The sequence below is a fragment of the Gopherus flavomarginatus genome, chromosome 3 (assembly GCF_025201925.1).
Source record: "Gopherus flavomarginatus isolate rGopFla2 chromosome 3, rGopFla2.mat.asm, whole genome shotgun sequence".
NCBI classification, from domain to species: Eukaryota; Metazoa; Chordata; order Testudines; family Testudinidae; genus Gopherus; species Gopherus flavomarginatus.
Window position 1 is genome coordinate 143,618,452 of NC_066619.1, and position 27,995 is coordinate 143,646,446.

The 27,995-nt window shown below is 41.5% G+C and overlaps 2 protein-coding genes across 4 annotated transcripts in view; one reads left to right on the forward strand and one right to left on the reverse strand.

The window, feature by feature from the left end:
- Positions 1 to 1,152: 1,152 nt before the first annotated feature.
- On the forward strand, positions 1,153 to 27,803 carry POLR2B (RNA polymerase II subunit B). Of its 3 annotated transcripts, none has more exons than XM_050948207.1 (25): positions 1,153 to 1,264; positions 4,458 to 4,530; positions 5,222 to 5,372; positions 7,898 to 8,010; positions 10,136 to 10,355; positions 11,454 to 11,612; positions 12,090 to 12,254; positions 13,228 to 13,424; positions 14,609 to 14,728; positions 16,414 to 16,600; positions 18,145 to 18,288; positions 18,589 to 18,728; positions 18,822 to 18,933; positions 19,285 to 19,439; positions 19,753 to 19,951; positions 20,103 to 20,271; positions 21,467 to 21,563; positions 23,582 to 23,676; positions 24,044 to 24,294; positions 24,391 to 24,480; positions 24,707 to 24,814; positions 25,385 to 25,498; positions 25,610 to 25,770; positions 26,240 to 26,435; positions 27,517 to 27,803. In XM_050948207.1, exons 1-25 carry the CDS (start codon positions 1,246 to 1,248, stop codon positions 27,604 to 27,606), a joined length of 3,525 nt encoding a protein of 1,174 aa, XP_050804164.1. In that variant the 5' UTR covers positions 1,153 to 1,245; the 3' UTR covers positions 27,607 to 27,803. The 3 variants fall into 3 exon arrangements, with proteins under 3 accessions (XP_050804164.1, XP_050804165.1, XP_050804166.1); XM_050948208.1 differs by lacking the exon at positions 1,153 to 1,264 and adding an exon at positions 1,472 to 2,566; XM_050948209.1 differs by lacking the exons at positions 1,153 to 1,264; positions 4,458 to 4,530; positions 5,222 to 5,372; positions 10,136 to 10,355 and having other exon boundaries at positions 7,923 to 8,010.
- Positions 27,793 to 27,995, reverse strand: part of IGFBP7 (insulin like growth factor binding protein 7) — a 78,727-nt gene continuing 78,524 nt past the window's right edge. The window contains exon 5 of the mRNA XM_050945472.1: positions 27,793 to 27,993. Coding sequence (XP_050801429.1) covers positions 27,974 to 27,993 — 20 coding nt within the window. The 3' untranslated portion in view covers positions 27,793 to 27,973. The remainder of the gene's footprint in view (positions 27,994 to 27,995) is intronic.

Sequence of the window (27,995 nt, forward strand, 5' to 3'; positions counted from 1 at the left end):
CTGCTCCCAGAGACTCCTGCTTGCTGTACAGGGGGTGGGGGAAAATGGCTGGTTAATGTCAGGGTGTCTCCCCCTGCTCCTGCACTCCACTTACTCCATCTTCCATAGAGCAGGCTGCCCTCTCAGCAAGCTGATTTAATTAACAAGGCAGTACTCTTAAGCCTGAGGTCAGCTACTTAAAGGTGAAACGCGCATTTTTTCTCTCACACACAGGGTGTGTTTCTGTCTGCACTCCCTCCTTTCCTGCTGCCTTGTAGAGTGCTGTGAGAGTTAACCCTTCAGGGCTCAGTCAATTGCTAGTTCATTTAGCAGTGAGGCATCTCCTGGGAAATATGCCACCCGCTGACTCCTCCACCTAAACCAAGCTTCACAATCATCACTGTGTGCCAGTATTAAATTGTTTAAAATTTATACAGTGTGTGTGTGTGTGTGTGTGTGTGTGTCTGTGTGTGTGTGTGTGTGTGTGTAGAGAGGGAGAGAGAGATTAAAATATATTCTTGTCTGGTGAAAAAAATGTCCCTGGAACCTAACCCCTCATTTACATTAATTCTTATGGGGAAATTGGATTCGCTGAACATCATTTGGACTCGCACTTGACACCGTGGCTCCAAGGGCTGGGGCTCTCTGTAATTCACCCACTATTGCAAGCCTTGCAATACAATTGTGCGAGCTGGCAGTGCCCCTGAACGCGGGGGTGGAGTGCTGTCCTACTGCTACAGCTGGGCACAGCCCTGAATCTCCGCAAGGCTTCAGCCCACTCCATGAGGGCAGCACGTTCAACCCTTTACCCTACTCTCGGCTGGGATGGGAACAGCGCTATTATGCTCCCCCCTATTTTGGGAGAATGGTACTTGCCACCCCACCTCGAAAAGATGGGCACCGCCCGACCCGGTGCCAATGCGCATGCGCATTCCGCAGTTCATTGGCTCCTCCTACCCGAGCCGCGCGCACGCGCGTCCCCCGAGTCTCCCCAGTAACTGGTCACGAGGCGGCTCAGGCAGACCGTAGCGCGAAGTGTGCGCGCAGCCGCAGTGCGAACGACAGTGGGGGGGAGGCCAGCTCAGTGTGTGCGCAGCCGTGGTGAGAGCCTGGAGCCGCACGCAGCTGCAGTGCGATAAGGAGGCGGGATCCAAACGATGCGCAACCGCAGTCCGGCCTATTGTCATGCACCTGCGCATGCGCAGCCCCCTCGCGGCCACAGGCCGGGCTCGGTAGTTGCAGTGGAGGCCACCCCGCACCGCCAAGATGTACGACGCGGACGAAGGTGAGCGCGCCACAGCCGTGCCCGGGGGGGGGCCGGTCCCGTCACCTCCGCCGGGAGCTCGGGGCCGGGCGAGGGGAGGCTGCCACGGGACACAGGCCCGCGGCCCTGCCGCGGGGAGGGTGGGCGAGTGACGCCCCGCGCTGGGGGAGCGGTGCCGGCAGAAACGCGTGTGGGGCGGGGGCGGAGGCGTGGCTGGAGCAGCCCGCTGTGGAGCTGGACCCCAGGGCCTCCTTAAGTGTCAGCGCTTATAGCCACGGGCCCAGGCCTTGCTTACAGGCTGGGGGGCTCCGTCCTGGGAAGCAGCGACCCTGAGAAAGACTAGGGGGATGTGGTGAATAATCAGCTGGCCATGTGCTCCCTGTGCCAGGCCGTGGCTAAGAGATAATGCCATCCTGGGATGTATAAACGGGGGAATCTGGAGTAGAGAGGTTATTTCACCTTTATATCTGGCATTGGTGTGACTCTTGCTGGACTGTGTCCGCCTCTGGTGCCCACAATTCAAGAAGAACGGAAGAGGGTTCAGAGAAGAGCTATCAAAATGATTAAAAGATTGGAGCCTAATAGTGATGGAGCCAAAGAGCTCAATCTATTTAGCCGAACAAAAGGGTGATTTTTATTATAGTTTGCAAATACCTACATGGGGACAAATATTTGAAAATAGGTTCTTCAGTCTAGCAGAGCAGGGTCTAATGCAGTGGTTCCCAAGCTTTTTTGTCTGGCGGGCGCCGGACAATGAGCCACTGAGGACCGTGGGCGGCGGACGAGCATCTGCCAAAATACCAGGAAGTGGCAACGTCAATAGGCATCACTGCTAAAATGCTGCCAACAAACAGCATCATCCAGAGGCATCGCCGCTGAAAATCAGTGGCATTTTGGCGGCGACGCCTAAGGATGCTGCTGCTTCTTGGCAGCATTTCGACAGATGCTCGTCCGACGAACAGTACGGCTGACAGTTGAGGCTAGACAAATTCAGATTGGAAATAAAGTGTTTGGTTTTAACAGTAAAAGTAATTAACCAATGAACAATTTACCAAGAGTTGTGGTGGATTCTTCATCCCTAGCAATTTTTAGCTCGAGATTGTTTATGCTCCTGGCATTACTGTGGGAGAAGTTCTATAACTAGATGAGGTCAGACTAGATGATCAGAGCGATCCCTTCTGGCCTTGGAATCCGTGAATCTAGTGTAGACTTGGACTTAGGCATTTCAACAAGTGACCTAGTTTTCAGAAGTGCTGAGCACACAGCAGCTCCTACTGGAATCAAAAGTGGCTGATGGGAAACTGGTGGTTTGAAAAAATGGAGGTATGTATTGAGGATCCTAGTATTGAGCCCCTGTTTTTGAAAGTTTCAACCTTTGACCATATTCAGTATTTTCTGTAAATTAAAAAGTGTAAGGGCAAAACTTAAATATCTGCATGAATGTCCAATGTTCTTGATGCTATAAGTGAAAAATGTGTTTTTAGCATAACAAAAACTTTGAAAGATGCTTAGATATTGAAATAGCTTGTCCATAGTTCCTAAATAAACAGGAAACTGAAACGTCTGTTAAGACACAACTGAAAGTTAATTGATGTTTACCAAAGGCATAAAGGGCCTCATCCAAAGCCTACTGACTTCAGTAAAAATCTTTCTTTTGACTTTAATGAGCTTTGTGTTGAATTCAGACTGACTTATTAATTGGTACTCTAGGGTAGCACAAGTTTTGAGTGCTGTCATGCATATTCTGCTGCGTGGTGCTAAAGTGTTAGGAACAAATGCTTAACCTTAAGAAACAAAATAGACTGAATCCTATAGTTCCCATAAAAGTTCTTTTTGTAATAAGTCTTCGTAGATTGCCTACTTTTTCTCAAGGATCAGTGGAGTAATAAAATTTTTCTGTGTTCCAGATAAAAATATTGTAATTTTATTTTTGTTACTGTAGTGCTTAGGATCCCCAGATATTGACCAGGATTCCACTGTGTTAAGTGTTGAGCAAATACAGTAACTCCTCACTTAAAATTGTCACAGTTAATATTTTTACGTTGCTGATAAATGAGCATGTTCTCTAATTGAAAGTTGCTCAGTGCTTCCATATAACATTGTTTGGCAGCCGCCTGCTTTGTCCACTGCTAGCAGAAAGCGCAGCCCGTTGGAGCTAGCTGGCGGGGGCTTGGAACCAGGGTGGACTGGCAGCCCCCCATCAACTCTCCGCTCCCCTAAGTTCCCTCTGTGGCAGCTGCCCAGCAGGCTATCAATTGCCAGGCAGTTCAGCTGTCCCTCCCCCCACTGCTGTGTGCTGCTCCTGCCCTCTGCCTTGGAGCTGCTCCCAGGAGCCTCCTGCTTGCTGTGTGTGGTGGGGGGAGGGAGAGCCCTAATGTCAGGATGTCCCCCTCCCCACGCTCCTGCCCCACGCTCCAGTGGGGGTGTGGTGGGGGGAGACGACAACATGACAGGACTCAGAGTGGAGGGAGCTTGCTGGCAGCAGCTGCTGTCTCAACGTGCTGATCTATTTAAAAAGGCAGTGTGCTTAGAGTGGAGTCAGGGTACTTAAAGGGGTAATGCCCTTCTCTCTCTTTCATGCTGTCTCCCCTTCTTCCATTTGTGCTGTAAGTAGAGTATGAGGCTACATTAATAACAATGTGATGAGCCTTGAGGGCTCAGTGAGTGCTAGTTCATCATTAGCAGTAAGGCATTCCCTGGGAAATATCCCACCCTCTTCTACCTTCTGACTCCACCAGCTCAACCAAGCTTCACAGTCATCATTTCTGTTTACAGTATTAAATTTTGTTTAAAACTTATACTCTGTGTGTGTATAAATTTTAAACACACACACAGTCTCTTGTATGGTGAAAAAAAATTTCCCTGGACCCTAACCCGCTTCCCCCATTTACACTAATTCTTATGGGGAAATTGGATTCGCTTAACATCGTTTCACTTAAAGTAACATTTTCCAGGAACATAATGACAATGTTAAGTGAGGAGTTACTGTACAGAATGAAAGATGGTCCCTGCCCAAAGAGCTTACTGTCGAAGTATGACAGGAAAGCTATGAACACAGCTTACTGTTATCCCACTTACAGTTTTTATTAAGTTCACTAGATTGCAGAAAAATAATGCATTTGTGTACAGCCATTGAGTATTTAGTAGCTATATACAGCCAAAGAAAACATGAATGAATAGAAAAACTGATTTGAGTGTTCCGCTTTCTTGGTAGATATGCAATATGATGAAGATGATGATGAAATCACTCCAGATTTATGGCAAGAAGCATGCTGGATAGTTATTAGGTAACTTTATCAAACTTTCTAAGAAATGTTAAAAATAGTGAAGTAATCAGTCAAGTGCACCCTTAGCTAAAACGGCATATAGTATTTATTAGTATTAGATAACTACTTGTGATGGAAATTTCAAGATTTTCATGTCCAAAATCATAAATGCTTTCTCTTTAAGGTTGAAAGAACTGTTACAAAGAGAGAATATAAGACTTTAGACTACTGGTACTGTGTATAAATGGCCAAAGGTCAACGGTTTTGTAAGTCATTGCCTTCCTAGACAATCTAAAAGGTTTTTCATAGCAAGTTCAGCACTAACACAATATTTTCCATTATTGCTTGTGGGTGCAGAGCTACGTTTATGTGATTACTGCTAAGAATAATGCTAACATAGTGAATTGGTAAGTTAAGGCTCTGATCCCACAGCTTCTTGCATGTGAGTCAATAGGGGACAAAGTTGCGGGATCTGGGCATAAATATTACTGTCTATTTTTTTTGAAAGTTTCTTTGGAACAATTGTGCTGTGGGAAGAAAACAATGTTGAAATACAAGCAAAGATTTTTGTTTCAGAGCGCAATAATATCCTTTGATTATTTACAGTATGTTTATCTTGAATTTTTAAACATTACCTGATAATTACATGGTATATGAATATGTAAACTCAGAATTTTTGTTGACTAATTGAATGTGCCTTATTTTTTTTAAGCTCCTATTTTGATGAGAAGGGGTTGGTCCGACAACAGCTGGATTCTTTTGATGAGTTCATTCAGATGTCTGTGCAGAGAATTGTAGAAGATGCCCCACCTATTGATCTACAAGCTGAAGCGCAGCATGCCACAGGGGAAGTTGAAGAGCCAGTAAGAGAGATCTTTGCAGAATTTCATTCTTTTAATCATACAGATATGAAAATTGTGCTGGGAGTTCTTATTTCGGTTGAACAGCTGAAGGCTGCAGAGGCAGATCCAGTCAATTAGTGCATGATATAGCTAAAAAGAAATGCATTTGCTACTAATGGGGACTTGTGGGGAAGGAATGGGTCATTAAAGCAGTTGAAACTTGTAACGTTTTTGGCAAAAATGGTATGACCATAATTAACTTTATCAAGGGCGAGAAATATCATTTTTTTTAACCTTTATTCATTTCCCACTAGATTTTCAGAAATTTTCGCACCCACATCTAGGGCCAGATATTTAAAAGGGCTTAGCTCTCATTATTCTCATTTGGCATGTTACCAAATTGTATTTCTTAACTCCAGAAGCATTGATGTGCTGCATGTGATCAGAATGCCATTCTCAAACTTTTGGAACTTAATTTCAAAACATTGTTTTCAATCTAGGCTAAGTGAATGTTACACTTATGGACACAGTTCATATCAAGTTTAAAGAAAAGCTGGCTGGAGCGAACTGAAGATCTTGATACAAGATCTAGTAACCAAAAGATACTTATCCTCACGCAGAGTAACAAATAACTAGATTTCTAGTTAGATTGTAAACCTGTTGAGATGGGGCAACCGTCTTTTTAGTTCTGTGTTTGTACAGTGCCTAGTACAGTGGGGTCCTGCTCCATGACTGGGGTTCCTAGGTGCTGTGGTAGTACAAATACTAAAACTAAAGCAAACTTCAGAGCCAGTTATGAAATAATTCATCATAGGGTGCAACTTACTGTAAAAAATGTAAGCTATCTATAATAGGGATTGGAATGGAAGTGCCTTTTCCGTCATAAATAAAGTTGCTAATGTTAGGCTATAGTAAACCAATGCAAACAATAAGTATATTAAAAGAATGACTTAAATGCAATATGTTCAGCAGTGGAATTCAACAGAGTTAGAAATTGTCAGAACTCATTCATGAAACAGACAATGACAGTGGGAAAACTTGAACAGCTTATGATCTGAAATACAGCTCTTGAAGCAGCTAAATTAGGTTTTCTCCTTTTTATATTATCCATCTCTATTACCAGATCAGCTCAGTGTGCATCTATATCTGATGGTGCCCTGGCCAGCTGAGTAAGGAAACTCTTACTGGGGGCATAAGAAGTGGCCATAAGGAGAATGTGCATCCTGCTGAAATCCAAGTTTTTCTCTCTCTCTGTTTTTCCCCTGTTCTCTGACCAAGAGGTCTTTTTGTGCCTTACTACTGGATGGATGGATGGATAGAATTGCTCCCCCCAGAGCTTATGCAATGTGGAAATCACCAGATACTCTCTAGGAAAAGATGATGCTGTTGCACTGACATAAGGCTTTTGCCTGTAATTTTGTGTCATCTTCACATAACTCCTAGTCTTCCCTTTCCACTACCTGCAAGAAGTCTCGGAGAGTCAAATTCTCATCTACCACTTGGTAGCGTTTAGTGTATTGAGATGCTACAATTATATGCACAATAGAAATATATGTAAATAAAATAGTCCTGGCTTTGTGCCACTGAGCAATTCCAGGACTGTTTTGTTGTGTACTTCTGATTCAAACTGGTTTGGGAGTAACAAAGCCGTGTAAATATTTAATGTCTCTTACAGGATATATTTTCAAATAAATACTGTGATTTCAAGTTCTTGTATCTTAGTAGATTTTTAATACTATTATAAATTCATATTTACATATTTCCTTACTGACTCAGTAAATATTAATGCCCTTATTTCTTGAAGGCAAAATAATATTATAATGTGATCTGATCTTACTAGACAGTAAAACATCTAGTTCAGCAAATGTGTGCAAATCTATAGACAAATATGCATTTTAATCTGCTTCTCCACGACCTTTCTCAACCCAAGCCAGTGCAGGATTGTCCCTTACAATATCTTTTTTTTTCTCATAATTTGTCTGGTTTGTAAATAAACAATCTGCTTCTATCACTGCTCCTGAAACTAATAGATTTAATTGTCAGAAAACTTTTCCTGGTAATCTTCCTAAAACTTTCCTTTCCTTTAGTTTTTATCACACTCTTGCTAGTGAATAACCCCGTGTAGCATGCTAAATAATTATTCTCCCTCTTTAGTGTTACGAACGCTTCAAACTACTTGGAGACTCTTGTGTTTCTCTTTTTTTGCATCCCCTCCTGTCCAATATCTTTAGTCATGGCTAAGAGAATCTCTACATAATTAAGACTTTTCCACATGGGTCCAGATCTTAATCATTTACTTTTTTATTTTTTTCTGAATTCTCTTGTTTATCCTACATCTGCGTTAATGAGGCATCCAGTGAAGTGTTGTAAGTGCAGTTTGTCTTTAGACATATAGAAGAGGATTACCTCTCTAATCTGTGAACTGGGATTTGTGAGTGTGTGTGTGTGTGTGTGTATATATATTATTAAACAAGCTCTAATTCTCTCATGCATATTGTGACTTGCCATTCTGATTATTAAAATTAGTTATTTTGGGTTATTTTCAGCCACGATATCTGTTGAAGTTTGAACAAATCTATCTCTCCAAGCCTACGCATTGGGAAAGAGATGGCGCACCTTCACCCATGATGCCCAATGAAGCCAGACTGAGAAATCTTACGTAAGAAGAAGCTCCTTAGCAGCTGTTGGATACCATGAAGGAACAAGTCTGCAATCTAAATTCATAGGATTTTCTCTAATTTTAACTATGCCCTGTAAAAGAGAGAGATAATTACTTCCTTATATTTAAAACAAACTACTTGAGTATTAAGTCCAAAGATCATTGGCACTTTATTACCAAGTAATATAATTTAACAGTACGAACAATTTCTTGGAATAACTTTCAGTCCTTTATTTTATGCCTTCTCTAGTTTAGAATGCATTATCTTCATATTGTAATTATATTGTCATGGATGGGTATAAACTGTTGAGGAAGGATGAGGGGGGAGAAAAGAAGGAGGAGTTGCAGTGTGTGTCAGAGTGGTATGATTGCTCAGAGCTCCAGTATGAAACTGGAGAAAAACCTGTTGAGAATCTTTGGGTTAAGTTTAGAGGTGAGAGCAACAAGGGTGATGTCATGGTGGGTGTCTGCTATAGTCTACCTTATCCTCCTAGTCTGGTGGAGAAGGCTTTTTTCGGAGAACTAACAGAAGTTTCCAGATCACAGGCTCTGGTTGTCATGGAGGACTTCAATCACCCTGACATCTGCTGGGAGAGCGATACAGCAGTGTGTAGACAATTCAGGAAGTTTCTGGAGAATGTTGAGGACAACTTACTGGTGAAGTGCTGGAGGAATCAACTAGTAGCCGTTGTCCTGGGACCAGTTTTGTTCAGCATCTTCATTAGTGATCTGGATGATGGGATGGATTGCACCCTCAGCAAGTTTGCAGATGACACTAAGCTGGGGGGAGAGGTAGATACGTTGGAGGGTAGAGATAGGGTCCAGAGTGACCTAGACAAATTGGAAGATTGGGCCAAAGAAGTCCTTGCTGAACCTCATCAGATAAGTGCAGAGTCCTGCACTTAGGACAGAAGTATCCCATGCACTTCTACAGGCTGAAGACAGACTGGCTAAGTGGCAGTTCTGCAGAAAGGGACCTGGGGATTACCGTGGGCGAGAAACTGGATCTGAGTCAGCAGTGTGCCCATGTTGCCACGAAGCTAATGGCATATTGGGCTGCATTAGTAGGAGCATTGCCAGCAGATCGAGGGATGTGTTTATTCCCCTCTGTCGGGAATTAGTGAGGCCACATCTGGAGTATTCCATCCAGTTTTGTGTCCGTCCCCCACCGGCAGGAATGTGGACAAATTGGAAAGAGTCCAGCGGAGGGCAACAAAAATGATTAGAGAGCTGGGACACATGATTTACAAAAAGAGGCTGAGGGAACTGGGGCTTATTTAGTTTGCAGAAGAGAAGAGTGAGGGGGGAATTTGATAGCGGCCTGAAGGGGTTCCAAAGAGGATGGAGCTCAACTGTTCTCAGTGGTGGCTGATAACAGAAGCAGCAGCAATGATCTCAAGTTGCAGTGGAGGATGTCTAGGTTGGATATTAGGAAAAAGTATTTCACTTGGAGGGTATGAAGCACTGGAATGGGTTACCCAGGGAGGTGATGGAATTTCCATTCTTAGAAGTTTTTAAGGTCCGGCTTAACAAAGCCCTGGCTGGGATGATTTAGTTGGGGATTGGTCCTGTTTTGAGCAGGGGCTTGGACTGGATGACCTCCTGAGGTATCTTCTAACCCTAATCTTCTATAATTCTAATGTTATAATATAGCAGGGGTGGCCAACCTGAGCCTGAGAAGGAGCCAGAATTTACCAATGTACATTGCCAAAGAGCCACAGTAATGCATCAGCAGCCCCTACATCAGCTCCCCCACCCCACTCCCAGCGCCTCCCACCCACCTGCAGCCTTGCAGATCAGCACCTCCCGCTCCCTCCCTCCACTTCCCAATCAGCTGTTTCGTGGCATTCAGGAGGCTGGGGGTGGGGGGGGGGAGGAAGGGGGCAAGGGCATGGCAAGCTGAGGGGAGGGGGCGGGAAGGGGTGTAGCAGGAGCAGGGCCTGTGGCAGAGTCAGGGGTTGAGCAGTGAGCACCTCCTGGCACATTGGAAAGTTGGTGCCTGTAGCTCCAGCTCTGGAGTCGGTGCCCATACAAGGAGCTGCATATTAACTTCAGAAGAGCTGCATGTGGCTGTGGATGTTGGCCACCTCTGTAATACAGTCATGTAGTATTTTCTTTTTCATAGATATTCTGCCCCCTTGTATGTGGACATAACTAAAACAGTTATTAAAGAAGGAGAGGACCAGTTACAGACACAGCATCAGAAAACCTTTATAGGAAAAATTCCTATCATGCTCCGTTCAACATACTGCCTGTTGAATGGCTTGACTGATCGTGATCTTTGTGAACTGAATGAATGTCCTCTTGATCCTGGTGGCTATTTCATTATTAATGGATCAGAAAAGGTAAAGAATTAGATTTCACATGAAGAAATGTTTTTTTTTTTAACCGATACTGAAAATTCCACATTACACTTTGAAATGGGTCTACTATGACACGTTTTCCTCTTTCTACAAATCAGAAAACTTTTTTTTATTTAATACTACTTAAAACATTTTTTGATAGCTTTGTTTCCAGTTCTAACACTGTAGTGGCTGGTCTAACTCTGAAAAGTGGCAGTATAAAAATGGCACCTTCTAACTCAACAAACCTTTTTCTTGTTATTCAGAGTTGTATGTACTTGTTCTAGTGACAAAATAGGTACTTGCTACTTTTATTCTTATTCAGCAGAACCAGCATAAGTAGTAAATTCTGTTCCATCATGTGCCTCATCAATTAAATTGTTTGCCAAGTTCTTTTAATGTGCACCTATGTAAACGCGTTGAAGGCACTATGACTGCACAGCTGTCAATAGAGGCATAATTTGGCCCTCAGCATCTCTGCTGTTGGTGTGATGAGGGGGAAAAAAAAACAACAAAATTTCAACTGCCAGCCCTGAGAGTCAAAGTAGGTTATTTATTTGTGCACTGAGCACATTTGACATGGAAATCAATCTTCTGATGCCATTTTTACAGTTTTTCAGATACAATATGCTAACCCTTAAGGCATTCTAAGACCTCTACGGAGCAGTATCTAAATACATCACTACTAGACAATGCAATAAATGTGTTCTAAAACCCTGTGATCTTGGAGTGTCCCTTGTTTCTGGTGTGCTATATTAAGTAATACTGTTACATGATATTTCCTTAGAACTCTGTTCTTCTAAAGGTGAAAAACGCCAGCACAACAAGCAGCCTTTAGCCACATAACAATGTGCATATAGTTATGTGGAGAGCTTAACAAGTACTATTATGCTATTATACAGCACTGCTAATAAGGATAGTACAGAACAAGCTAGATTTTAATAGCTGGGTAAGAACAAGACTGGCAAATTGACAACAAATAGTCGTGGGTTTAAAGTCAATTTAAAAACTAAACATCCTACAGGTATTGCGTGTTTTATATTTACTTACTGTAAACATACTCTTACCTGGTTATTCACAATGCTTTTGTTTCCAATATAGGTTCTGATTGCTCAAGAGAAGATGGCTACAAACACAGTGTATGTGTTTGCAAAGAAAGATTCGAAATATGCTTACACAGGAGAATGTAGATCCTGCCTGGAGAATTCCTCTCGACCAACTAGTACTATATGGGTTAGCATGCTGGCCAGAGGAGGGCAGGTATGCATGACTGATAATTTAATAATGGTGGATATTTTATATTTGGCTTATGTTTCGGCTGAGCTTTTCTAAGACTTTTTGGAGTTTTTTCTTTATGTTGTATCTCATGGTATTTAAGTTTAGGGTTTTTTGGAGAAACTGTGTGTTGGCTTTGAAGAGTGTAATTAAATATGTATTTGTGATTAGATTTTCAAATCTAATGTATGTAATTGTAACCTCTTGAATAAGATGAAAAATGTTATTCAGTAGCTGTTCTGTGGCATTCATAGTTTAAAAACAGATGCATTAGAAATGGGACAGACCTAATCTAATTATATTTATGGTTTTTGTAGATGGTAATTCTTTTCAGTTTCAAAAACCATACTTATTCAAGAGAGTTAAGTAATTTTATTCAAGTCATTTAAAGTCCAGAAAAAGTTGGTTTGTTTGAAATCAATCAAATGCATTTGAGACTCATCTACCTTGTCCCTCCTCTAGGGTGCAAAGAAGAGCGCTATTGGTCAGCGTATTGTAGCAACTCTGCCATATATCAAACAAGAAGTGCCCATCATTATTGTTTTCCGTGCATTAGGTTTTGTATCTGACAGAGACATTTTAGAGCACATAATTTATGACTTTGAAGATCCTGAGATGATGGAAATGGTAATGTATATTAAATAATGGTATGGGTCATGATGTTAAGTGAGCTAAAGTCTGTCTGTCTACTTCTACTATATTCAAAGTATCCTGTCTATATCCCAGTTGTAATTTTAAGACTCATGTACCACTTGAATCTTAAATGTTCATTTTTTTTGCATTGGTTAAAGTAATAAAAGTTCTCTGCAATAAAACAATTATGGTAAATGTACCTTTACCTGAAGTGCTTGTGTGGGAATGGAAGAGCGCTGTTTGCTATTCAGTTACAGGATCTGATCCGGCTCCCATTGTAATCAGTGGCAAAAATCCCACTGATGTCTGTCTAAACTATCTTTTAGTGCACTGCCTTCTGTGCCACACTGATCCACAGTTGTCTTTTACAAAAAGCTGATCTGTATTTACTGTTTTTAAAAAATAAACAGAAAAACCCCACTACTTAGCTGCGAAGTAGCTGGAAATCATGTTTAATGGTACAATCCTGTGAACGTTGCTACTTTTAAAGATCCAATTATCATTTGCTGGTTTAGAAGTATTTCTTATTTGAAAGTGCATTGTCTGTGGTGACTGCCATCATGTTAGCTAATTTGGTATTAATACCATAGCATATGAAAGGTTTATTTAAACTGTCATCACCCACTAAATTTTACTTTTAAGTGAAACATGCTTAATTGTAACGTCAGAAAATAATTCTACATGCGCTGCCACTTTTGTATTCATGTCTTATTCTAGAATACCTGAATAAGTTCCTTGCTGCCCCTTTAAAAAAAAAAATCAGTTATTGCAATATAATGGAGAATTATATTTGGAAAAAACATAGTTATTTTTTGAATATTTATGTAAGTATAGTTGATTACTAGAACTTCCTGAAAATATTTTTTTTAAACAGCTATGTAACTGAAATCCTGAATCATCCATGGATGTTCTCATCTATTTTCCCCCCTCCTCTGATGCAATGATTTTGCTTCCTTTTGTGCATTAGGTCAAACCTTCCTTGGATGAAGCATTTGTTATTCAGGAACAGAATGTTGCATTAAACTTCATCGGGTCAAGAGGTGCAAAGCCTGGTGTTACCAAAGAGAAAAGAATTAAGTATGCGAAAGAAGTCTTACAGAAGGAAATGCTTCCACATGTTGGTGTCAGTGACTTTTGTGAAACCAAAAAGGCCTATTTTCTGGGGTATGACTTTTTTTTTTTTTTTATTTTTTTGTCTTAAAGCTGTCATTCATCTGATAGTTTCCCTATCAACTCAAAATTGATTCAAAATTTAGTTTAGATATTTTTGAAATGTAAGATTGGTAGAAATGTTTCCACAGTTTTCAGAATAATACTACTGTAGTGTTTGCAACCCAGTCCTTACGACATTGAAATGGCAGAAATAATGATAAATTGGATTTTAAGTTGAATGTGGTGTTAGTGACCTAAATAAAGACACTACAGTAGAACCTCATAGTTACGAACATCTCGGGAATGGAGGTTGTTCATGACACTGAACAAAATGTTATGGTTGTTCTTTCGAAAGTTTACAACTGAACATTGACTTAATACAGCTCTGAAACTTTACTATACAGAAGAAAAATGCTGCTTTTAGCCATCTTAATTTAAACAAAATAAGCCCAGAAAGTTTTCTTACCATGTCAAATCTTTAAACTTTCCCTTTATTTTTTTAATAGTTTACATTTAACACAATACTTTACTATATTTGCTTTTTTTTAAATCTCTGCTGCTGCCTGATTGCATACTTCTGATTCCAAATGAGGTGTGTTGTTGACCGGTCAGTTCATCACTCTAGTGTTTTATAACTCGGTTCTATTGTGTTGCTAATTTATTGCTTGATTTGATAGTGTAGTTGTGGTGCAGGCTGATGACTGACTGTAAGGCCATGTAGTGTATTCTTGGTCATCTAAAATTATTTGGGTGGTATCACCTTGCTCAGTGCCTAATGGTATACAGGCAGTCAGTCCCTGCATCAGGAGCCCAAGGCCCCAGTTCAGTCAGTTGGTGGCCCCCATGCTCATGCAGAGCCTTGCTGACTTAACTGGGGCCTAAATTAGACAATACAAGACCAAGGAAAAGCACATTGGTTGGCCAGGTGAAGGTCCAATCCAAAAGTGGGGTAGATTGTTTAAAAAATAATTCTCCTTTAGGGTCTGTATTGACTTAAATAAGCAATGGGTTTTTAGGACTTGTGCTTATTAACCTGGTAAAGAGGTCTGTGTTTAGAAATGCAATAATTTCATTTGATTTAGGATTGACAATTCATAGGCACCTCAGTGGATATGTCCTGTAAATAGTTGTCTGGTCTTGGTGATGAATGTCTGGTTCTAATTAAAATACAAAGTAAGTTCTCTTTATCTTATTAGGTACATGGTTCATAGATTACTACTGGCAGCTCTGGGCAGAAGAGAACTCGATGACAGAGATCATTATGGCAACAAAAGACTTGATCTGGCAGGGCCATTGCTTGCATTCTTGTTCAGAGGGTAAGCATGGTAAACAAAATTGTAGCTATTGAATGGTATTCAAATGTTAAAAAGGGTCTGATTTCATGTAATAATTGTTGGTGGAGGTGGGAGAGGCCAGCAGTGGCAGGAGCGCCGGCTGCTGAGCGTCCCCGGGAGGAGGCGCCTGGCTGCGGCCATGGATCGGTACCTGCTATTCGTGAGCTAGGAGGAGCAGCGGAGAGCCCCGCGGCGCTGAGCACATGGCAAGTGTGGGTGAGCGGGAATTGGTGGTGGACAGAGAGCCCTGGGGCAAGGAGCTCGCGTACTGTGGGGTCATGCGCTGCCCGGAGCGGCTCCTCCAGACACAGCCAGAAGGGACTCTCTCACCGGGTGGTGCTAGTTGCGCTGGTGTGGTGCGCCACGAGGTCCTGAGTGGATGAGCCGGCTGGAGGCGGAGGGGGTGCTCTGCCCTGACCCCCCCATCCCTCCCTCCCACACACCCAGCTCTCTGACCTGAGCCCTACAGCCCTGCACACACCACAGGCCCCTGCCCTGAGCCCTGTACCCCCTTTATACACACCTAGCCCTCTGCTTGACTCCCTTCATCCCCCCCCCCCACGACCCCAGCCCTGTCTCTGCCACCCCCACACATACCCAGCTCCCCCCCCCCGTCCTGACACCTGTATCCCCCTCACGTGCCCCCAGCCCTCTGCCCTGACTCTCTTGCACCCACATCCCCACCCTGAGCACCAAATGGGAGCTCCTGACCCCCCCCCCCCACACATTCCCACCTGCACCCCTTGCATCAAATGGGAGCTGCCCAGGTAAGTGCCCCACACCCAAACCACCTGCCCCCACCCTGAGGCCCCTACCTCATTCTAGCTCCTGGCCAGACCCTTCACCCCAGCCCTGTGCTCAGTCCACTCCCATCCTCAACTCAGTGCAGAGAGAGGAAGAGAATGGGTCAGAACTAGGGAGAAGGTAGGTACCCACTGTATGTGGGCAGGGGCGAGACCCCAGACTTGCAGTGGGCTGAGTGGGTCTGGCAGCCGGGATCCCAGCTGGCAGGAGCCGGCGGATGGAACCCCTGAGTGGCAGTGGACTGAGCTGCTCAGCCCACTGCCGGTCTGGGATCCTGGCCTCCGGTCCCGCACAACCTGCTGCTGGACCCTTACCAGCCCGGGTCCCGGCCACAGGCCCCACTCAGCCCGCTGCCGGCCTAGGTGAACAGAACCCCAGACCAGCAGTGGGCTGGTGGCGTAAGATCGACATTTTAATTTAACTTTAAATGAAGCTTCTTAAACTTTTTGAAAACATTGGTTTATTATAAAATAAACAAGAGTTTAGTTATATATTATATAGACGTATTGAGAGAGACCTTCTAAAAAACATTAAAATGTATTACCGGCATGTGAAACCTTAAATTAAAGTGAATAAATGAAGACTCGGCACACCGCTTCTGAAAGGTTGCCGACTCCTACTGTAGGATGAGGCGTTTATATGCCTTTATATTTATGCTGCCTAATGTAACTGTGGATGGAATCCTTATCCATATAAAAATGTAATTCTGTTTTGACTCCTGTGAAGCATTTCACTTCTATTTTCTATGTCCTGTTTTCAAGAACTCTCCGTAAATCTGTTTGATTAAATTGACCTGCTACAGAATGTTACTACAGTTACCCTTCCTGGCTTCTAACGATTACATTTTCTGCTTTCTTTAACAGAATGTTTAAGAATTTGCTCAAAGAAGTGAGAATATACGCACAGAAATTTATTGACAGAGGGAAAGATTTTAACTTGGAACTGGCAATTAAAACAAGGATTATATCAGATGGTTTGAAGTACTCATTGGCTACTGGAAACTGGGGTGATCAGAAGAAAGCTCATCAAGCCAGAGCAGGAGTCTCTCAGGTAACATAGCTAAATAAGTCTTAGACAAGGCATAGGTTTAGTCTTGTAAAAGATGCTGTCCACCTACCCAGAATGCTCATATTAAAAACTCTCTTTAAGATTCTGTCACAGAGTTTTTATGTTGGCTAGGCGGTCACTACAGAGCATTCCTGGTATATATCAAAGGTGAACAGAGTTCTTTCAGGGTCAGCCCTACTATGGAAGTTGCTGAACGCCCAAATGCACACAGTTAAAAGTTCTGCCAGTATAGTAATATCTCAGGTGGAGACCTAGCTGTGATTCTGGGAGCTCTTCGGTGCCAGCTGGCAAAGGGCGTACCATACCGTAACGCAAAACACCTGATGTACTTCTTGCTCCAACAAACTGTTGTCATAATGTGTATCTGAAAGGTGTCATGTAAGGTATCCTATCCAGACTGGTAACACACTGGTCGTTAATGTTGTTGTATGATATGTGTAAAGAATTATAGATGTGTATGCTGGAAATATGTTCCAAACATGTGTTTGGCAAGCAGTGCGTAAGCCCAGCCTGTCCGAGACAAATGAATGTTTCGCCTGCTTGACTGTCTCTAATGTAAATTGAGCCAGGTGAGGCCAGAAACCAGGAGAGCACATTTACATATCCGTTAAATGAAGCCCTTAAACTAGCAAGTGGGGAAGATGACCACTTAATGATTATGACAAGGGATGGAGGGTCAATCCCCAGGAAGCCTTTCTGGCTAAACAGACAATGGGTTTTAATGAAATACAAGCAGAAACAGAGATTAATTAATTGGGGACAAAAGAGGCCAGAGCGCTCAAAATCTGGGAGAGTTGGATCCTTCAGCCAAAGGGGTTGAAGTCTCTGGGAACTGACTGTAGGTGAAAAACCTGCTCACACAAAGATTGTAACTTGCTAAAGTTGTTTTAGTCAGTAGAATGTATGTGTTTTGGTTTGTTTGTAACCTTTCATCTCTTTCACCCTTGCTTGAAATCACTTAAGTCTATCTGGGTTGTTAATAAACTCATTCTTTCTTTTATTACAGACCATGTCAGTGATTTTATGTTGAAATGAAGTGTGGGACTTTAGCTAATCTAACAGGCTGTTGTGTGCTTTGTCTTTTTGGAGGCAGCAAATTTAACTTCTGTGAGTGGTCAGTGAGAGGGACTGGACACTGCAGAAAAACGTCTCTGGGGAACCTGGGTTCACTGTTACCTGCAAGGGAAGGTTTGGACTGGCAGAGTCCTGAAGAGTTTGCCGGTAAGGCAGACAAGCTGACGTGTCAGCACCCTGACACAGAGCTTAGCAGCAGCAAAGCTAACTCTTGCTGAGGCAGAGTGGTAATACAGTGGCTCACAGTTCTAGGTGACCTGGGCAAGACATTGCACTAGTCTAAGATGAATTGAGGTGAACTGATTTCTGGTTATCATTACTTTGTTGAAAGGCATAAAGATAGTTGTCAGTTTACGTGGTAAGTGACTTCCTTCTAGTAGGCATTTTGAAATAGTTTGAAATAAAGAGGACAGCTTGGGTGTCTAATTTTGAAATCTTACAATTACATGTAGGTGTTAAACCGCCTGACCTTTGCATCCACACTTTCCCACTTGAGACGCTTGAATTCTCCAATTGGTAGAGATGGTAAACTAGCAAAGCCCAGACAGCTGCACAATACATTGTGGGGAATGGTCTGTCCTGCTGAGACTCCAGAGGTAACTCAAGTTGCATTTAAACTAATGTATTCAAAAGCATATTTGCTTGTATTATGGTATAACATCTGCAGATTAGTTGCAATATGTAATTGCATTTTAATTTTTGGTATTTAATTTAAAATATTTCAGATTTAAAGTTAAATTTGCAGTGAAGGCATAAGATGTTTTTTAACTAAAGTAATTGTGTCTGAATCCACTATCAATTCTGTGTATGTGTTTTCTTGGAAACTATTTGTCTAGCTTTTTTAAAGGCATATTTGATTTGTTGGTTTTTACAACAAAACTAAATCTGTTTGTTAGGGCCATGCAGTAGGACTTGTGAAGAACTTAGCCTTGATGGCTTATATTTCTGTGGGGTCTCAGCCATCTCCGATTCTGGAATTTTTAGAAGAATGGAGTATGGAAAATCTAGAAGAAATATCTCCAGCAGCCATTGCAGAGTATGTATAAATGAGTTTGTCTCTGAATAATTTTAAACTTTTTAATTTAAAAACCCATTTTTTAAAAATAATTCTGGGCTTTCCTTTGCATAGTGCAACCAAGATCTTTGTTAATGGCTGCTGGGTAGGAATACACAAAGATCCAGAACAGCTGATGAATACACTAAGAAAATTACGTCGTCAGATGGACATCATTGTGTCAGAGGTAAATTTTCTGAATGAACGACCATGTAAATTCTAGCTGGGAAGGATGGAATGTAGTAGGCAGAACACACCTTTCCTAGGTATGAGTACAAGCAAAAAGCCTTTTCAAAGGCTTCGTGACTAAAACCATTTGTAAAGAGAATTTAGCTGAAAACTGCCCTTTTCAAATTGGAACCATGTTCAGGGGAGCACTAATACTCATAGCATACCATAGACAGTAGCTTAAAGGCTCCCATTTTGGGGAACTTCACTTTGTTATAGCTCCTGCTGTGTGTACCATGACTCTTGTTCCGTGGGTCGTACAAAGACTCTAATGTGTGTAGCCATTAATTCTCATTGTTCGCATATTCAGGTCTCCATGATCAGGGATATTAGGGAGCGAGAAATCCGCATCTATACCGACGCTGGCAGAATCTGCAGGCCACTTTTAATTGTGGAAAAACAAAAGCTGCTGTTGAAGAAGAGGCATATTGACCAACTAAAAGAGCGAGAGTATAACAACTACAGGTAAGAAATCCCCCCAGAACAGGAGAAATGTCTTGCTCTTTCTTCCAAATGTGATGTATACTTCTGAGGGCTTGTTTTGGAGTCAGCTGAAGCTGCAAGCCACTCTTGTATTTAAAAACTTGTTACTTGATTACTTAGTGTGTTCTACATAGTGTTGCTTATTATCACCATAGAGCGTGATTGTGTCAAATCAAGGCAGTGGTGTATTCCCTAATTTCAGACAGGATAAGTCTTGCTTTTTGACATGGCTAATGAAATCTGTATTAAATGTTACTTTTGAATAGTAAGGCACTAAGACAGTTCGATTGTTTAGTTGGCAGGATCTTGTGGCCAGTGGTGTAGTAGAATACATCGATACGCTAGAAGAAGAGACTGTGATGCTGGCAATGACTCCAGATGACTTGCAGGAGAAAGGAGTCGCATACTGTTCAACTTACACGCATTGTGAGATTCACCCATCCATGATCCTAGGAGTATGTGCATCTATTATTCCTTTCCCTGATCACAACCAGGTCAGTAGCCTCTTTCTTTCTTATCAACTTTAAAAGAGAGAATATAATACAAAAGGAAAATTAAAATCATGTCTAACATATGTAGACATGTATATGCATGAAGAGTTTAATAGATGTTCTGTTGACACTGCTTCTTTTCTTGCCTTCGTAGTCTCCTAGGAACACATACCAGTCTGCTATGGGAAAACAGGCTATGGGAGTTTATATTACAAACTTTCACGTTCGTATGGATACACTAGCCCATGTGCTATATTACCCTCAAAAACCTCTTGTGACTACACGCTCTATGGAGTACTTGCGATTTAGAGAGTTGCCAGCGGGTATGTTATGGCTTAATAAGCAAACCTAAAATGTATTGCATAAAATGTATACAAATACTAATACAGTCAAACCCCACCATAACACACCCTGCCATAGCGCAGAATCCGATATAATGCCATCACAGGTTGGCTCCCCTTTACGGTACAGTATAATACAGGTAGGTACTGTACCAATGGTCCCCAACACCATGGCAGGGGAGAGAAGCTGCAGCCCCGCACCTGCCAGGGATGGAGAGTGCCAGTGCTCCCTGTCCCCCGCAGGTGTGGGGCTGTGGCTTCTCTCCCGCTTCAAGAGGAGCTGCGGCTCCCCACCTGCTGGGGACAGAACTCCAGGGCTGCGGGTGCCGGTGCTCTTGGTCCCCGGCAGGTGCGGGGCCGCGGCTTCTCTCCCACTTCGAGAGAAGCCGCGGCTCCCCGCCTGCCGTGGACAGAGAACTCCAGGGCTGCCAGTGCGCTCTGTCCCCCGCAGGCGCAGGGTGGGAGAAAAGCTGTGGCCCCGCACCTGCGGGGGATAGAGAGCACTGGCGCCCGCAGCCCTGGAGTTCTGTCCTCAGCAGGCGGGGAGCCATGGCTCCTCTCCCCTGCTGGGCACTAGGCACCAGGGGCACTAGGCGGTGCACCTCAATGCACCACTTTGGGGCCCACTGAAAACCTGACTGGTTTGAAACCCCGCTATACCGCGACTCCGCATTTAGCGTGATGTAATTTTCTGGATCCCAAAGGTTGTGTTATAGCGGGGTTTCACTGTATGTAAAGACCATTCATTATGGTGAAAAGTAACTAGGATTGTGCTTAGTAGTAACTTCTGGTCATTCACATTATTGTGCCTTGTAATATGGGCATCACTAGCTATAAGGAGATTTTCTCAGCATAGCTGCTGAGGCCACAACATGCATACAGTATGTTAAAAAGAACCCCCCCCCAATTTAATTGTTGGAAATAGTGTATTTTTCATCAGCATTTGTTAGATTTCCACAAGGGGTCACTGTTGTATTGAAAGTTCTAATCGATGGGGTATTCTGATTTTGTATTTATTCAGTACCACATGGCCTATACTGTGATTGTGTGTGGTGGAGATTTGCTTTAATAAATGGCCAGGCAGTGTAAATGTATGGAATGCAGTTCATTTTGAATGAAGAAGTCTTGCTTATATGAGCTGTAGATCCTTTAAACATTTGCTGCTTTTGCATTACAGGTATCAACTCAATTGTGGCTATTGCGTCATACACTGGTTATAATCAGGAAGACTCTGTCATCATGAACCGTTCTGCTGTTGATAGAGGTTTTTTCAGGTATGGTTTTCCTGAACTTTGAAGTGTGGAAAATTGCTCATGTAAATTTTATGGTTGATTTTACTCATTAGAAGATGTAAATCTTTCCCAGTCTTTATTCAGATATCTAAAGGACATAACATGCCTTTTCTAAGCCTCTAGACAAATTTTAACTTAGTCAGACATTTTAAAATACTACTAGCAGCGGATTACTGCCTATTGTTGTTAGTGTGTTAAAACGTACAGTTGCTCTTTTTCAACCTATTTTTTTTTTTAAGTCACTTATAAAAGTTACAACTGCCACAGCAAGAAGATGCAGAACTAACAGTTCCAGTGAATAACTAGGGCCAAAGTTAAAAACATGACACACTTTCCCAGCCAACCTTCTTCCTGCTCTTGCTTTAAAGTTAGCTCTTGCTCACTGCACTGAATCATATTTGTATGTAGATAGGATTTAGATGTCTTCTCGTGTGAACTGTCAGTTATGTGAGCCCCTTGATGCCAGGCTTTTGAGCTTCCCAATATAATCCTATTGTTAGCCAGGGAAGTGGTAAATGCTTGCACAGAGGATTTTTGCCTGTGTTCTAGAATAAGAAACATAGCCATTATTGGTGCAAATATTCATTGCTGGGACCTTTCACCACTTGGCCGCAGTAACAGCTGAATGATATAATGGACACTTTCATTGTTGTCTTTTGGCTATCTAGATCCACATTCTGTTCTACTTTCGGTTGGATAGACCCTAGAGGCATGTTCGCTCTTCACATCTGGTTACTTACGTAGAATAAGAAATGAGAAGCTGGGCTGGATTTTTATGAACCGTGTTAATTATTATTGCTCAAAGTGAGCATTGGTTATGTTCACTGGCACATTTTAAAATATAAAAAAAATTTAAACTTCAAGTACGGCTGTGGATGCATACGCCAGCCTTTAAGGCAGCATTTTTAAAAGAAAGAAAAGGAGAAAAATCGAAAAACCTGAATAAAACCAAAGCGCGCTATTGTATCGGAGGTGTACTTCAGAGTGCAGCTTAATAGATGCTGTGGGGAGGAGGGCAGAGAGGTGTTCTTAATTACTCATCACTGGACATGTGATGTTCTAGTATATGTGTACAGGGGTGGTGGTGTTTATATTAGCATTTGGGTGATGGGATGCTATCAAAACATGCAAGCTAAAAGGCGAGAAAAGGGGTGAAACATGAGTAAAGTGATCTGGTTCGTAACACAGGGCTAACACAATTCCGTTTTTTGTAAGATGTATAGTAGATCCCAAAGTCGCCACCATTTGCACTAACCAGCAGTTTATTTGTAGACATCTCAGAGTAAAACTATGAGAAGTGACTATCATAATGTCCTTGTGGGGTTCATTGTTTCTCCTGGATTTGCTGTAGAAGTTGTACTGTAGTATCCAAGTAAAAACTTCTTGAGTGGGACCTGAGCATTCTTTCAGCCTTGTCATTACTGGTAACCTTAACCCAACTGTGCTGTGAGCCAGGGCAGTTTGTTTTCAGTTTTTTTTTGTTTAAAATGTCCTGGGAATTTCAGTTTATTACAAAAAATTAAATTAAAAGTGGATGAAAATCAGTACAAAAACTAACCCCCGTTTTCTAAGTAAATACCAGGGTTGTTATGGGGGAACAAAAGGACAGGAAAAAAGCAACAGACAGAAAAATAAGTAAAAGAAATTAATGCTGTAGCTTATTGCATGAACTGCACGTTAACACTCTGTACTCATGCACATCTATGTTTGTATGTATACATCTACTACATTGCCTGACATTTACACTCATCAACAAACACTATCTAATGTAATAGAGCAGATTTTATTTTTTAACAATCTATTTTCATTCACTCGAATGATCCAAATTTGCGTGAAAATCAGTTTAAAAAAAAATCAGCTTTTGCAAAATCTAGGAATTTTTCTGGACAAATCAATAAAAACAGAAAAGGGCCTCAGCTGTGATGCAGATGGGGTTATAGCACAGAACTTAAAGAACACTGATATCTAAACAAGTTTTTTCTTTTTAAATTTTCTTTCAGATCTGTGTTCTATCGCTCCTATAAAGAACAGGAGTCCAAGAAAGGATTTGACCAAGAAGAAGTTTTTGAAAAACCTACACGTGAAACTTGTCAGGGTAAGAGATGATGGCAGATGGACGAAACAACGCCTGCAAATAGTAGCCAGACTTTGTCAGACAGTCCTTCATGTTAACCTTACTATATTTGACTGTATTGAACTGTAAACATGAAAATGATAAATTTGTGCTCTTAGTACAAAGAAACTTGTATCGTCAGTAAAAATACAAATATTCCTTTTCTGGAAATGTCGGCAGCATGTACGTTTATAGTAGAATCTGCATTTGCTAAATATATTATGAATTCACAACACTTGAGTGTACTTGCAAATATGGTGTCTGCTATTCTGAGAATGTGATCCTTAATGGTTTTGTAGAAATACTTTGAAGGATTTTTGGCTCTGAATTCATTTATCTTTAATCTCAGGTATGAGGCATGCCATCTATGACAAATTAGATGATGATGGTTTGATAGCACCTGGTGTACGTGTGTCAGGAGATGATGTCATCATTGGCAAAACAGTAACTCTGCCTGAGAACGAAGATGAACTGGAAAGCACTAATAGACGATACACAAAGAGGGACTGTAGCACTTTCCTTCGAACTAGTGAGACTGGTATTGTAGACCAGGTCATGGTAACCCTTAACCAGGAAGGATACAAGTTTTGCAAAATTAGGGTCAGTACCAGTGTCTCTGGCTTCTGGATTGTTTATACTTATTCCCTTTTAAAAGAAAAAAAAAGTCACTGATCTAACGTTTTCTGTTGCCTCCAGGTGCGCTCTGTGAGAATCCCACAAATTGGAGATAAATTTGCCAGCAGGCATGGTCAGAAGGGTACCTGTGGTATCCAGTACAGACAAGAGGTAGCAACTTTTTTTTTCCTGTTGTATATCTCACTGTCCAGTGAAAATTGCGTATTAATGTGGATTGCCTGCAAAATAAGTTACCTTAATATATTGATTTAAATTTAATCTCTCTTCAGTTCTTATTTAAAATGTCTTTGAGTCACTTAAGTTAAATTGGATTTTTATTTTGTTGAAACTCCCTAGCTTCTCAAGAGGCATAATGAGAATCTCTTTCCTGCTTTAGGATATGCCTTTCACCTGTGAAGGCATCACACCTGACATAATCATCAACCCCCATGCCATCCCTTCCCGTATGACAATTGGTCACTTGATTGAATGTCTTCAAGGGAAGGTAAGGAGAACAGTTTGTGTTGTGTAGCTAAAAATCTGAGAATTAAACTGCATTTGTCTTATCTTGTGGAGAAGCTGATCTGCTAGTTCCTGGTATTTGTTAACCCACTAAAGAATGATGATCAAGTTCCTATTTGAGGATCTAGTAACAAAACAAAAGGTATATTAATTTCCTTAGGGAGAAGCCAGAGTGCTATCTTCAGTGGGTCAACCCACAATGTGCTTATTAGCAGAATTTCTTTGCTGCTTTTATTGACAGAATTAATATACAAGCAGTCTCCTAATCTATGGAAAAGAAAGGAGTAACAGAGTTAGGCTAGTGTTAAGTGCTTCTGAAAATCCCACCTGTAACTTGTGTGTTTTAAATTTTTTATTTCAACATAAATATATCCATTGCATTAGAAAGTTTTTTAGGTTGGATACAGTCTTGGGCATTGGGTCTGAAATCTTAACAGCGGGAGTAGGTTAGCTTTTTCAAGTTACCTGCATACTGTCTGACTACTTTCATATAGAATGCACAGCTTGTGTCTAGACAAATTTACAGTATTCAGCAAACCCTTTTTCTCTATAGGTATCGGCAAACAAAGGAGAAATTGGTGATGCTACACCTTTTAATGATGCAGTCAATGTGCAGAAGATTTCCAATCTACTATCAGATTATGGCTATCATCTGAGAGGAAATGAGGTACAGTGCTCAAAATGCCAGTCCAGCTAAAGGTTATTGGTTTGTTTTGATAAATGTTGTTAATATGTCTAGTTTAGGCTTGTTCTTCAGAGCTTGTATTCTTTACTTCAGGTTCTCTACAATGGCTTCACTGGACGCAAAATCACATCACAAATCTTCATTGGTCCTACTTACTACCAGAGGTTGAAACATATGGTAGATGACAAAATTCATTCCCGTGCAAGAGGGCCAATTCAGATTCTTAACAGGCAACCAATGGAAGGTAGATCTCGGTAAGAATATTTGTGGATTTTTTTTATGAATGTCCTTGAAGTCTCACAGTTGGTTTGCTAAGGTAAAGAAGAATTAGCTGCCTCAACTGTACAGCAGTATCTTAACTGGCTCATTCAATTAGCCACCCTTTTGGAGCTGATGGTAATGTGCTTAGGTTTGGACAGATAAAACATGATGTTGTCATTTGTAGTAGAGTTTGTTGTGGTTTTGTCTGTCTGTTCAAACACTATTGTCATCTGTTGTAGAAATTTTCTTAGCCATGTGACTGTTAGTGGGAGCAGCAGTTTTATAATTTGACTGACTTCTTCCCAATGATCGTATTCTGGGGAGAAGGAGAAGAGATGATGGGTACAGAGACACCGATTTGTAGTACTGCTGATGTATTTGTACAGAATTAGGTCTCCATATTAGCTGCTGGAACCATCATTTTTGACTTAATGATAAAATATTCTCTCTCCCCCCCCCAAGTGATGGTGGCCTTCGTTTTGGAGAAATGGAGCGAGACTGTCAGATTGCTCATGGAGCAGCTCAGTTTTTAAGAGAGAGATTGTTTGAGGCTTCAGACCCATACCAAGTTCACGTTTGCAATCTTTGCGGAATAATGGCAATAGCTAACACAAGGACACACACATACGAGTGCAGGGGGTGCCGTAATAAAACACAGGTATGTATGGATTTCCTCGGCAAGTATTTCTGTTTGCAGTCAAGAACAAACAATGATTAAAGGAGTATGATGGTGAGTGAGGATGAAGAGGGCTAGTGGTAAAAGAAACAACACAAATTAACCCAATAGTTACGATATAACTACAAGTGTCTTGTTTTTTCTAAGTGTCAGAGTTCACTCATGTCTCCCTATAATAGCCAGAATTCTGGCTGTCATTTGGCAGGAAATTTCACTTAGGTGTTTTATAGTACTGGGTTTTCAGAGAACTTAACTAAAAGTGAACATTAAATCTTAACGTTTTGTGGAAAACTGATGCTGTAAAACTCATGGATGGATTTGATGGCTTTGCCACTACTCTAACTCTTCAGAATATTATGTTTTGGTTGGGAGAGGAATAAATTTAAATGTCACATAGTTGAGGAGCTGGGGGAGGGAAATCACAGGGTTTGAATTAATACGGAAGTTTATATTCAAGTATAAACTGTAAATAGGATTGTTTTTCTCTACCATAACTCAGTCAGTTACTCCTTCAACCTCTAAGGAGCTTAATTGTCTGGTAATAGTTTATATGCACAAATAAAATATCTTGACCAATAGGAGCAAAAGAGAGAGGTTTTGTCTACAGTTTTTGACCATTGAAGGACAAGTCTACTGTATTAAAATGATAAATTATAACTGATGCTCCAGGTGAGGCTTGAACTCACAATCGCAGCATCATGGCTTTATAAGTACTGTGTGCTAACCCATTGCACCGCTGGAGCCCATAAAGCTGAGTGCCTGGACAGGGGCTCAAACCCTGCACCCTCAGATTAAAAGCCTGATGCTCTACCAACTGAGTGTTGTGTTGATCTGGACCCCATAGAGAAACATATCAACACTATTGAGTAAAGTAATGCCACCCTGATGGATGTGATCAGTCATCACTTCATGGTGAATTGTAAAGACTTTCCCTAAAAGGCTAACAAAAAAATAACTTCATATGAAGCACTAGACCCCCAAACATATTTACTCAGTGGGTAGGGAGAGTGAAATTAATCTTTAAAAAGATACCATGAACTAAATTTTCTTACCTCCCTTTCAGATTTCCTTGGTGCGAATGCCATATGCCTGTAAACTTCTCTTTCAAGAACTGATGTCCATGAGTATTGCACCTCGTATGATGAGTGTTTAGCCTTTAAAAGGCTTTGCTTTTGTTCTGATTTTACGTATCTGCTTGTGCGGTTCTAGTGTTCCATTTTAAAAAGATTTTGAATGCAGAATGTTACATGTCATTTACATCAGGTTATGTTTTGCATCTGAACACTTTGTTTAAATGATCTTGAGCTTACTTTTTGTAAATAGAAATAAAGATTTGTAGTTAAATGTGAATTACATTTTATTTGTATGTCTGCCAAAAGCATGTAAGCAAAACATGACGAAAAGGAAGAATGAGTCAGATAAGCAACTGATTATTAGGCTCTAGCTGAGAAGTCAGTGGCTGCAGCTTTCCAGAATCCTACTTTATCATTTATGCACAGTTTAAGTATTGAGTCTTCACATCACAGCTCTGCACCATCATCT

What these genes read in the sequence shown, in the direction of transcription:
- POLR2B (XM_050948207.1), top strand. An exon ending in CCAGAGCAGGAGTCTCTCAG is followed by an intron (nt 16,601 to 18,144) that starts GTAACATAGCTA and finishes AATTACATGTAG; the next exon opens with GTGTTAAACCGCCTGACCTT. An exon ending in GTCCTGCTGAGACTCCAGAG is followed by an intron (nt 18,289 to 18,588) that starts GTAACTCAAGTT and finishes TCTGTTTGTTAG; the next exon opens with GGCCATGCAGTAGGACTTGT.